The sequence below is a fragment of the Bufo bufo genome, chromosome 10 (genome assembly GCF_905171765.1).
Source record: "Bufo bufo chromosome 10, aBufBuf1.1, whole genome shotgun sequence".
Taxonomy (NCBI): domain Eukaryota; kingdom Metazoa; phylum Chordata; class Amphibia; order Anura; family Bufonidae; genus Bufo; species Bufo bufo.
The window spans coordinates 136928423-136942051 of NC_053398.1; the positions used below are offsets into that span (position 1 = coordinate 136928423).

Sequence of the window (13629 nt, forward strand, 5' to 3'; positions counted from 1 at the left end):
TCTGCAAAGCTGATTAATGCAAAAACCACTCCACCTACTGACATGTGAACGAATGCTAAGTGCAGCCATTATGGATAGTAGCATCTACCCAAGACACTTAGACGTCAGTTAGTCCTATTGGCTGTGCCCTCCTCATGCCCTCCAACAGATATTCTCTTGCACACTGGTCACATTTGCCTGTCCTATCACTTTCTTCCTCTAGGTGGCGTTATAGGGCTGTTCTTGGCTGCTCAGCATTCACATTGACTCTGCTCCTGTTCAATGGGTCTTGTGTGCATTGTATTTGCAGGCAGCAGAAGGTCTGGAGTTTGGATTTTCAGTGCACAGACGAAGCAAACTCCATATGCCACCCATCTGGATAGCAGGCTCTGCTCTTGAATGATGTGACTCTTTGCATTGGGTTTTATGTTTTTTTTTTAACCTTTTTTTTCCCCTGACTCCCTGCAGCAGCTATGTCAGGAGTGAACAGCTCAACAGTGGACAACCAGCTTGGGAATAAATGCTTGGCCAACGGTGAGGAGCAATTTCAGCACTATGGACAGTTCACTCCCAGTGTCTCCATATTGCTGGCGGTTCTCATGATCCTCATGGTGCTAGCAACCCTCCTGGGCAATGCTCTGGTCATTTTGGCTTTTGTGGTGGATAAAGGGTTAAGGACTCAAGGAAATTTCTTCTTCCTCAACCTGGCCATTGCCGATTTCTTAGTGGGTGAGTATTGGATGTACCATCATGGCATCAACCTGTGGCTGCCCAAGCTGTTGCCAAACTACACCACCCGTCATGCTGGACTTTCTGGGAGTTGTAGTTTCACAACAAGTTGGAGATGATTAAAAAAGGTTAATGGGCAATAGTACTCAGTCTGCCAGGGCTTGATGGGGTGAGCGGTCTGGGGTCCCAAGGGGTCTGTCTACCTCATTCTCCTATGCCCCTACACAGTTGTTCACCCTTCTTGTATGCATAACTACCACCCCAACAGCAAGATGAAGGAATGCTGGGAGTTGTTGTTTTGTTTAGAATTTTCAGCACTGCCATGTAACTCTTATATAGGTATATTCTCAGTGCCTTTCTATGGTCACTGACAGCAGACTGACACCAATTGTGATTTTCATGACCTTGTCCTTACTTGTCTGATCCTCAGGTGGGTTCTGCATCCCTCTCTATATCCCCTATGTCCTGACGGGGCAGTGGACATTTGGGAAAGGATTGTGCAAGTTGTGGCTGGTCATGGACTATCTGCTCTGCACTGCCTCCGTCTTCAACATTGTCCTCATCAGCTACGACAGATTCATCTCAGTCACCAAGGCGGTAAATAAAGCTCTTGTCTTTATTCTATTCCAGCCGTGTAGAAGTCTCCCTGTTGATAGGACAAGCTGAGAGTTACTTGACGTCCCAGCAGGCCACCCATGTACATAGTAAAGGCTTGCTATACAGCTCAGGCTGGACTCATATGGTTAGTTTCTAAAGCTTTAGGTTGCAGAGGCATAAATCCGACCCTGACTGTAGGTTTCGACCCATTTAGGGTCATTTCTCACACTCCATAAAGATGTGCTAGCTTTAAGTAAGTGTCTGTTTTTAGGGTTAGATTCTAGGCAGATTAATTTCTTATTATATCTCTAGCTACATTGTTTCCTGATACAGAGCTCTAAATCCCCCGCATGGACATAGACTCAAATGATAAAATTCTGTCTGCCTGCAGCCACCACTAGGGGGAGCTCAGGAGGGTATACTGTTTTATAGTTGATTTAAATGCGTGTGGCAAGCTCCCCCTAGTGGGAGTAGGAACCCCTTGAAAACCCATTCAACTTAGTGTCAGATGGAGCAGAATATAAACCTTACAAGATTTGTCATACCCCCCCACTCCTCTGAGACTCCACCATTAGCCAGATATGCTTCAGTGAGCTCGATTTCCCATCAATACTGATAGACATTTCACCGCTCGAATGGTTTTCCATCCTTCGTCTAAGAACTCGACACAAACTACAAATACACGTCATTGATATTTTCAGCAGAATGTTTTGTACTCGCAGATTAGAGAATGCAAAGATGGATCTGACAGCTACACACTCTCCATATCAGAGTCTGCAGAGACCCATCAGTGCGGAATGATAGGAGTGATAGTATCAGTTAAGTCAGTCAAGGTCATTCAATTATAATAAAAATTCATTAAAATTTCAAATTTCCCTTAAAGGGGTAGTCCAGGATTTTGATATTGATGGCCTTTCCTCAGGCTAGATCATTAATATCTGACACCTCGCATCCCCACCGACCCTTTTCTAATCTCATTTAATTTGTCAAGGATATAGGAGTTGGCCAACCTCTTTATTCCCAGCTTTTCACTATCTATGTCGCCAGCACCCCTCTATATTCGGTAGGATTAGTTCTAGGACACCGTCAGCGATCAGCCATAGACCACCAATATGGTACATTATCAGTAATAACATGATGAACCCTGGTTAATAAATCATTATTATACATCATCTTCCATTGAGGAGAACATTGTAACATTTTATAGTAAACAAAATGTTGCATGTTGACATTCTACATTGCAAACCTGATACTTGAAGATCCTCGGAGCATGCAACCTATATGGGGCTGGATAGAAGGGTAAAGCAGTGATCTCCCACCTGCGGCTTTCCAGCTGATGCATAACTACAACTCCCAAACGAAGGCTGTTGGGGTTTGCTAGGAGTTTGCAACACCTGGAAAGCGACGGGTTGGAGATCATTAAAGGGGTTGCCTCACTTCAGTAATTGGCATTTACCATGTACAGAAAGTTAATACAAGCCACTTGCTAATGTATTGTGATTGTCCATATTGTTTCCTTCGCCGGCTTGGTTAATTTTTCCATCACATTATCCACGGCTCGTTTCCATGGTTATGACCACCCTGTAATCCAGCAGCGGCGCCCGTGCTTGCACACTATAGGAAAAAGCACCAGCCTCTCTAGTGGCCGGGATCGAGGGAGCTCACATAGGCTAGTGCCTAGTGCCTTTACTTAACGAGGGTTTAAAGGGGCTTTCCAACTTTTTTATATGATGACCTATCCTCTGGATAGGTGATCAGTATGCGATCGGTAGTAGTCCGACACTAGACACCCCCAGAGGATAGGTCATCAGTATAAAAAATGTAGGAACCCCTTTAAAACCCATTCAACTTGGAGTCAGATTGGTCCACTGTGTGGAGCAGAATATAAACCCTACAAGATTTGTCATACCCCCCCACTCCTCTGAGACTCCACCATTAGCCAGATATGCTTCAGTGAGCTCGATTTCCCATCAATACTGATAGACATTTCACCGCTCTAATGGTTTTCCATCCTTCGTCTGAGAACTTGACAAGAGCTACAAATACACGTCATTGATATTTTCAGCAGAATGTTTTGTACTCGCAGATTAGAGAATGCAAAGGTGGATCTGACAGCTACACACTCTCCATATCCGAGTCTGCAGAGACCCATCAGTGCAGAATGATAGGAGTGATTGTATCAGATCATTGCATTTACAGATTTCCCTTAATGGGGTAGTCCAGGATTTTGATATTGATGGCCTGTCCTCAGGCTAGATCTTTAATATCAGATCGTTGGGGGACTGAGACCTCACCTCCAGCTGGAAGTAGGTACAGAAGCTACACAGCGCCATCTACTCTGTAGTGGACCAAGCTGGTAACTGCAGCACTGCTCCCATTCACTTTACTGTGACTACACAATGGATGGATGTGTCGTTTTGGCGCCTACTTCTGGCGGTGGAGCCAATCTGAAACTGCTGATCGGCAATGGTGCAAAGTGTCAGACTCCGCCGATCTATAAGCAATCTTAGGAAAAAAGAGGGAGACCTGTGGGTCCATCCAGAGATGTAATTTTAGACTCCATGGTCCCAATGCAAAAACTGTAATGAGATCCTCAATCTACTCTGAACTATTAAAAAAATGGCATCTTATAATGTTGACGATGGTCCTTGGGCTGCTGGGTCTGGGTGACAGCGCTACCTCTGCAACCCTCAGAGCTACACCCCTGGGTCCACTCAATGTTAGTGCCTGCTATGACTGCTAGCAATGCTCCCCCGTCCCCCATTTCCTCCATATGCACTTATGGGATATCTACAAAAAAGTTGTCTAAAAATGGACATCATTCGTATCGATGACAATACCCATTCATGTCCGTGCGTGTCACAGGTCAGCAGAGAACTGAAGTTATTTGTCTCATTACGGAGTAAAGGAGCAGAACATTTCTCCATTTAGCACGGTATTTATTAAAGCCTTTTAAGCGTCGTGTGAAGTGGTCTTCAGAGGTCACAATGAGCCGCGTCGTTGCATATTGATTAGCGCACTTTTAGCTCTTTTCATGGAAACAATACCTGTTGCACTTCTCTTTACAAATATATCCAAACCTATAATTACATTAACTGGCTCAGTAGAGACACGGCCAATGAGCAATTTGTGCTCCATGCATACCAGGAACATGTAAACCAGCTCGTTACAACCAGTTACATTAAGAACGAAATAGATCCAGAGAAACAAACAGTATTATTAAATGTGTTTTACCACAGCACGCAGCGTCTACGGGGGATTATATTTAAAGTAAATTAGAGCGGAAGAACAAACGCTACAAAAAGACTGGCAACACAAGTGTGCATTTATAATAGTAATGCTGACACAGCGGGAAATTAGCAGAATAACGATGGTACATGCGAAGCTCTGCAAAATCAGATACAGTCAGGTCCATAAATATTGGGACATGGACACAATTCTAACATTTTTGGCTCTATACACCACCACAATGGATTTGAAATGAAACAAACAAGATGTGCTTTACCTGCAGACTGTCAGCTTTAATTTGAGGGGATTTACATCCAAATCAGGTGAACGGTGCAGGAATTACAACAGTTTTCATATGTGCCTCCCACTTGTTAAGGAACCAAAAGTAATAGGACAGAATAATAATCATAAATCAAACTTTCACTTTTTAATACTTGGTTGCAAATCCTTTGCAGTCAATTACAGCCTGAAGTCTGGAACGCATAGACATCACCAGACGCTGGGTTTCATCCCTGGTGATGCTCTGCCAGGCCTCTACTGCAACTGTCTTCAGTTCCTGCTTGTTCTTGGGGCATTTTCCCTTCAGTTTTGTCTTCAGCAAGTGAAATGCATGCTCAATTGGATTCAGGTCAGGTGATTGACTTGGCCATTGCATAACATTCCACTTCTTTCCCTTGAAAAACTCTTTGGTTGCTTTTGCAGTATGCTTTGGGTCATTATCCATCTTGTGGCGAAACCAACCTCGCCACTGGGTTTTGGAGAGGCCTGTTTATCAGCCTCTTGCCTCAGGATTATGGCCCATACTAACTTTTAAACCCCTGAACCTATTCAAGTGAATTTTGGATAGGTTTGTCCCCAAGTTATACTGTTTAAATTGATGTAAGTTATATGTATGGCCAATGTAAACTCACAAAGTTGTAACAATTTATAATAAGTGTAACTTGTCAGCTTGGGAGGAATATGCTGGGTGTGTTTCTATTGTGCCATTGTCCCATTGTGTGTTTAAATGGTGATGTCTGTCCTATTATATCCACATGTGTATTGGTGATTTCTCTTTGTCTTGAGAGATAATTGGATTACGCCTCGGGTGTCTCCAGGGCAGAGAGGAGGAAACCATGATGCATTGTGGGGATGTATTGTCTCTGTGTATCCTACAGTGCTGCATATCTGTCCTATGTCACAGTCTTCATTCTGGTCCCCTAGGGGCGTGTACACCAGATGGGCTTGGTTGTTTTATACCTCCCTGTGGGCGGACCTGTATTTGCAAACAGCTGTAATAAAAACCAGGCTGGGTGTGCCAGCACCTCAGACCACTGCTTGACCCTCAACACGGAGCCTTGTCTCGTTATTGGGGGGATCCGCTGTATGCTGTTAGAGACTGATTGCCAGGAGTGTAAGCTGATTCCTGTTCGTCTGCTAGCAGCTATTCGTGAGGTTCCAGTTTGGAGTGCTACTTTGTATCCAGTTCGGGAGGTTGGTGTCCTGCAGTAGCTGTGCCTGTCTCTCAGAAAAGGGGCACATCGCCTGAACGGATTTTAACCCCTTGTCTGCTGAAACGGTCCGTTACATTGGTGGCAAGCAGCGGGATCGTTCCTACAGCCAGAAGGACAGCTACAGGAGACACCATTTCTTTGGATTTTACAACTTAAGGGCAACGCATGTCTCAGTACAGCGACCCTAAAAGCACCAGGATGGAACCAGCAGTGGAGTACAGATACTCTGTCGAGGAATTTGACCGTATGATGTGGTTGCGGCTGAACTTCTTCGGACCCAATCCAGCTGAGAAATACGTGAAGTTCGTGAGGAGTCTAGTGTTCAAGACCCTACTATACCGGGCAGAAGGTGACGGTCAGCTGCCACGTTGGGTGGACCTCCATCGGAAGTTACAGTTGCAGGGAATTGGGAGCCCAGTCTCCATTCCCCAGCGGCAGTGTGAATTGCAGGGAATTGGGAGCCCAGTCTCCATTCCCCAGCGGCAGTGTGAAGTGCAGGGAGAGGAGAGCAGCGTCCTCCCTCCCCAGCGGCAGGCTGAGTTACAGGGGGAAGAGGTAGTTGTTCCTGCCCCCCAGCAGCAGAGTGATATGCCGGGAAGGCAGTGTGAAGTGCAGGGAGAGGAGAGCAGCGTCCTCCCTTCCCAGCGGCAGGCTGAGTTACAGGGGGCAGAGGTAGTTGTTCCTGCCCCCCAGCAGCAGAGTGATATGCCGGGAAGGCAGTGTGAAATGCAGGGAGAGGAGAGCAGCGTCCTCCCTCCCCAGCGGCTGGCTGAGTTACAGGGGGCAGAGGTAGTTGTTCCTGCCCCCCAGCAGCAGCATGATTTTTTGGGAATTGGGAGCCCAGTCTCCATTCCCCAGCGGCCGAGTGATGTGCCGGGAATTGGGAGCCCAGTCTCCATTCCCCAGCGGCCGTGTGATGTACAGGGAATTGGGAGCCCAGTCTCCATTCCCCAGCGGCCGTGTGATTTATTGGGAATTGGGAGCCCAGTCTCCATTCCCCAGCGGCAGGCGGAGTTACAGGGGGCAGAGACAGTCGGTCCTGTCCCCCAGCGGCAGAGTGTCCAGCAGGGAATAGAGAGCCCAGTCTCCTTTCCCCAGCAGCAGGACACTGTATTGGGAGCGGAGACGGTCGGTCGCCCTCCCTAGTGGCTGGAAGTATGTATAGGAGAGGAGCTCGTTACCCCCTCTCCCCAGCGGCAGCTTAACGCACCAGGGGGAGACAGTAAGCCCCACAACAGTGCAGATGGGACCGTGGTCTCTGCACTTACAGCACAGGGGGTAGAGACAGTCGGTCTCCCCCTCCAACAACCAGACTCTAAGCCAGGGAGCAACACAGAGATCGGGAGTACCAGCTTCCAACATAACCTTGGTGGACTCACTGGACAGAGACAGGCTACCAAATGCAACAGGTCCAGTATTGGGTTGTGGGTGGGCTGCCAGACTAACTCAGGTACCAACCGGCGTGAGGTCAGGTATCTGGTTAGTCTTCCCTGGGGGGGGGAGATGTGTGGCGAAACCAACCTCGCCACTGGGTTTTGGAGAGGCCTGTTTATCAGCCTCTTGCCTCAGGATTATGGCCCATACTAACTTTTAAACCCCTGAACCTATTCAAGTGAATTTTGGATAGGTTTGTCCCCAAGTTATACTGTTTAAATTGATGTAAGTTATATGTATGGCCAAAGTAAACTCACAAAGTTGTAACAATTTATAATAAGTGTAACTTGTCAGCTTGGGAGGAATATGCTGGGTGTGTTTCTATTGTGCCATTGTCCCATTGTGTGTTTAAATGGTGATGTCTGTCCTGTTATATCCACATGTGTATTGGTGATTTCTCTTTGTCTTGAGAGATAATTGGATTACGCCTCGGGTGTCTCCAGGGCAGAGAGGAGGAAACCATGATGCATTGTGGGGATGTATTGTCTCTGTGTATCCTACAGTACTGCATATCTGTCCTATGTCACAGTCTTCATTCTGGTCCCCTAGGGGCGTGTACACCAGATGGGCTTGGTTGTTTTATACCTCCCTGTGGGCGGACCTGTATTTGCAAACAGCTGTAATAAAAACCAGGCTGGGTGTGCCAGCACCTCAGACCACTGCTTGACCCTCAACACGGAGCCTTGTCTAGTTATTGGGGGGATCCGCTGTATGCTGTTAGAGACTGATTGCCAGGAGTGTAAGCTGATTCCTGTTCGTCTGCTAGCAGCTATTCGTGAGGTTCCAGTTTGGAGTGCTACTTTGTATCCAGTTCGGGAGGTTGGTGTCCTGCAGTAGCTGTGCCTGTCTCTCAGAAAAGGGGCACATCGCCTGAACGGATTTTAACCCCTTGTCTGCTGAAACGGTCCGTTACACATCTGCACTGTGAAGCGCCCTCCAATGAGTTCTGAAGCATTTGGCTGAATATGAGCAGATAATATTGCCCGAAACACTTCAGAATTCATCCTGCTGCTTTTGTCAGCAGTCACATCCTCAATAAATACAAGAGAACCAGTTCCATTGGCAGCCATACATGCCTAAGCCATGACACTACCACCACCATGCTTCACTGATGAGGTGGTATGCTTAGGATCGTGAGCAGTTCCTTTCCTTCTCCATACTCTTCTCTTCCCATCACTCTGGTACAAGTTGATCTTGGTCTCATCTGTCCATAGGATGTTGTTCCAGAACTGTGAAGGCTTTTTTAGATGTCGTTTGGCAAACTTTAATCTGGCCTCCTGTTTTTGAGGCTCACCAATGGTTTACATCTTGTGGTGAACCCTCTGTATTCACTCTGGTGAAGTCTTCTCTTGATTGTTGACTTTGACACACATACACCGACCTCCTGGAGAGTGTTCTTGATCTGGCCAACTGTTGTGAAGGGTGTTTTCTTTACCAGGAAAATAATTCTTCTGTCATCCACCACAGTTGTTTTCCGTGGTCTTCCAGGTCTTTTGGTGTTGCTGAGCTCACCGGTGCGTTCCTTCTTTTTAAGAATGTTCCAAACAGTTGTTTTGGCCTAATGTTTTTGCTGTCCCTCTGATGGGTTTGTTGTGTTTTTTCAGCCTAATGATGGCTTGCTTCACTGATAGTGACAGCTCTTTGGTTCTCATCTTGAGAGTTGACAGCAACAGATTCCAAATGCAAATAGCAGACTGGAAATGAACTCTGGACCTTTTATCTGCTCATTGTAATTGGGATAATGAGGGAATAACACACACCTGGCAATGGAACAGCTGAGAAGCCAATTGTCCCATTACTTTTGGTTCCTTAAAAAGAGGGAAGCACATATGCAAACTGTTGTAATTCCTGCACCGTTCACCTGATTTGGATGTAAATACCCTCAAATTAAAGCTGACAGTCTGCAGGTAAAGCACATCTTGTTCGTTTCATTTCAAATGCATTGTGGTGGTGTATAGAGCAAAAAATGTTACAATTGTGTTGATGTCCCAATATTTATGGACCTGACTGTATGTCAGAGATCAGAAACACATAATAGCAGTGAGATTATTATGTGGCCATCTAGGTTATACAAGGACATTGATTTATGAAGGGTTGTCGGTGGAGATTAAGACCATTTACATTTGGGCCAACTACAATAACCTGCTGCCAATTTTGTACAATAATATAACCAATATAATACTGCTCCTATGTACTAGAATATAACTACTATAATACTGCCTTCTATGTACAAGAATATAACTACTATAATACTGCTCCTATGTACAAGAATATAAATACTATAATACTGCCTCCTATGTACAAGAATACAAAATACTATAATACTGCTCCTATGTACAAGAATATAACTACTATAATACTGCTCCTATGTACAAGAATATAACTACTATAATACTGCTCCTATGTACAAGAATATAACTACTATAATACTGCTCCTATGTACAAGAATATAACTGCTATAATACTGCTCCTATGTACAAAAATATAACTACTATAATACTGCCTCCTATGTAAAATAATATAACTACTATAATACTGCTCCTATGTACAAGAATATAACTACTATAATACTGCCTCCTATGTACTATAATATAACTACTATAATACTGCTCCTATGTAAAATAATATAACTACTATAATACTGCTCCTATGTACAAGAATATTACTACTATAATACTGCCTCCTATATACTATAATATAACTACTATAATACTGCTCCTATGTACTATAATATAACTACTATAATACTGCTCCTATGTACAGGAATATAACTACTATAATACTGCTCCTATGTACAAGAATATAACTACTATAATACTGCTCCTATGTACAAGAATATAACTACTATAATACTGCTCCTATTTACAATAATATAACTACTATAATACTGCTCCTATGTACAAGAATATAACTACTATAATACTGCCTCCTATGTACAAGAATATAACTACTATAATACTGCTCCTATGTACTAGAATATAACTACTATAATACTGCTTTCTATGTACAAGAATATAACTACTATAATACTGCTTCTATGTACAAGAATATAACTACTATAATACTGCTTCTATGTACAAGAATATAACTACTATAATACTGCCTCCTATGTACAAGAATATAACTGCTATAATACTGCTTTCTATGTACAAGAATATAACTACTATAATACTGCTTCTATGTACAAGAATATAACTACTATAATACTGCTTCTATGTACAAGAATATAACTACTATAATACTGCCTCTTCTGTACAAGAATATAACTACTATAATACTGCTCCTATGTACAAGAATATAACTACTATAATACTGCTCCTATGTAAAAGAATATAACTACTATAATACTGCCTTCTATGTACAATAATATAATTACTATAATACTGCCTCCTATGTACAATAATATAACTACTATAATACTGTTTCTATGTACAAGAATATAATTACTATAAAGCCTCATACACACGGCCGTTGTGCTGCTGTTCCGTGCATTGGGGACAGCAATTTGCGGTCCACAATGCACGGGCAACATCAATGCGGTGGCCGGGACGGATCGAAACCCATTCAACTTAAATGTGTCCGTGATCCGTCCGCACAACAAAAAAATAAAACATGATGCGGGGAGCACACGGACAGTGCCCGCATATTACAGACCCCTGTTTGCGGGCCGCAATACGGAGACAGCCAGGCAACGGCCGTGTGCATGAGACCTAATACTTATTCTTATATACAAGAATATAACTACTATAATACTGCTCCTATGTACAAGAATATAACTACTATAATACTGCTCCTATGTACAAGAATATAACTACTATAATACTGTTCCTATGTACAAGAATATAACTACTATAATACTGCTCCTATGTACAAGAATATAACTACTATAATACTGCTCCTATGTGCAAGAATATAACTACTATAATACTGCTCCTATGTACAAGAATATAACTACTATAATACTGCCCCTATGTACAAGAATATAACTACTATAATACTGCTCCTATGTACAACAATATAACTACTATAATACTGCTCCTATGTACAAGAATATAACTACTATAATACTGCTCCTATGTACAAGAATATAACTACTATAATACTGCTCCTATGTACAAGAATATAACTACTATAATACTGCTCCTATGTACAAGAATATAACTACTATAATACTGCTCCTATGTACAAGAATATAACTACTATAATACTGCTCCTATGTACAAGAATATAACTACTATAATACTGCCTCCTATATACAAGAATATAACTACTATAATACTGCCTCCTATGTACAAGAATATAACTACTATAATACTGCTCCTATGTACAAGAATATAACTACTATAATACTGCTCCTATGTACAAGAATATAACTACTATAATACTGCTCCTATGTACAAGAATATAACTACTATAATACTGCTTCTATGTACAAGAATATAACTACTATAATACTGCCCCTATGTACAGGAATATAACTGCTATAATACTGCCTCATATGTACAAGAATATAACTACTATAATACTGCTCCTATGTACAAGAATATAACTACTATAATACTGCTCCTATGTACAAGAATATAACTACTATAATACTGCTCCTATGTACAAGAATATAACTACTATAATACGGCTCCTATGTACAAGAATATAACTACTATAATACTGCCTCCTATGTACAAGAATATTACTACTATAATACTGCCTCCTATGCACAAGAATCTAACTACTATAATACTGCCTCCTATGTACAAGAATATAACTACTATAATACTGCTCCTATGTACAAGAGTATAGCCATTACAATGCTGCCTCCTATGTATAAGAATATAACTACTATAATACTGCTCCTATGTACAAGAGTATAGCCATTACAATGCTGCCTCCTATGTATAAGACTATAGCTACTATAATTCTACCTCTTTTGTACAAAATATATCTATACCTATCTGTCTATTGTTATATCTTTTTCCTCTAGAATGCTTTACATTAGTAATGTCTCTGTTTCCATACATTAGGTGTCCTACAGAGCCCAAAAAGGAATGACTAGAAATGCAGTTCTAAAAATGTTGACTGTCTGGGTGGCCGCCTTCCTTCTCTATGGTCCAGCTATCATCAGTTGGGAGTACATAGCAAGAGCCACCATCTTACCCGAAGGAGAATGTTACGTGGAATTTTATTACAACTGGTATTTCCTGATGATCGCCTCGACAGTAGAGTTCTTCACGCCATTTATCAGCGTCACCTATTTCAATCTGAGTATCTACATCAATATAAAGAAGAGGACCATGATGAGGAACGAAGAATTGGCCCAAGGCCAGGAACACTGTGAGATGAGTTTCCAGAGGAAGAAGAAAGAACACCTTATTTTTTTTGTAAAACCAGCTGAAAGGCCTCAAACTGATGCGAAGAAACAGACCACCTGTTTGATATCCTCTGAGACTTGTCCTGCAGGTCAGAGGTCCCAAAGACTCAAGAGCCACACATTGGACCTCAATATAAGCCAGGATCTTCCACCTTTACAAGTCGAAGTTCAGACCAAGAAGCATCAAGACTGTTTTTACAAAACGGTGGAAAATGCTTGTAGTAACGTCAGGACAGACATGGCTAGTAGCATCGCCAATAGGTTTAGACTTTCGAGAGACAAGAGAGTAGCCAAGTCCTTGGCCATTATCGTATGTGTCTTTGGCCTTTGCTGGGCGCCCTACACACTGTTGATGATTATCAGGGCAGCTTGCCATGGACGTTGCGTTCAGCACTACCTCTATGAGATCTCCTTTTGGCTCCTCTGGTTAAATTCTGCCATCAACCCAGTACTTTACCCCCTCTGCCATATGAGTTTCAGGAAAGCCTTCATAAAGCTGCTTTGTCCTGGAAAAGTCAAAATACATCCTCATATTTTTATGTAGATCGGCCAGAGGGATATTGAAACTTCCTCAGACAACCTGATTTTAGGTTCCATAATTCAGACTGGGATAGCCGATCACTGGGATAGCCGAAGCCATCAGTGAAGTATTCCTTACCTGACAAGGGGACGTCACCAGGAATTAAACTCAAGAGAAGGACATATTTTAGGGGATGTTTTTGGACTCCAAGGGCTTTTTGGTTGCAGAGTGGAATCATGGCCTTTTTCGTTTCACATTTGCCATAGAGGACATTACATATTAGC

General features: G+C 42.8%; 1 protein-coding gene across 1 annotated transcript; it reads left to right on the forward strand.

Annotated features, from left to right (window-relative positions):
• Positions 1-452: 452 nt before the first annotated feature.
• LOC120980085 (histamine H3 receptor-like) lies at positions 453-13369 on the forward strand. Its single transcript, XM_040408956.1, has 3 exons — positions 453-708; positions 1139-1305; positions 12479-13369. Exons 1-3 carry the CDS (start codon positions 453-455, stop codon positions 13367-13369), a joined length of 1314 nt encoding a protein of 437 aa, XP_040264890.1.
• Positions 13370-13629: the final 260 nt, after the last annotated feature.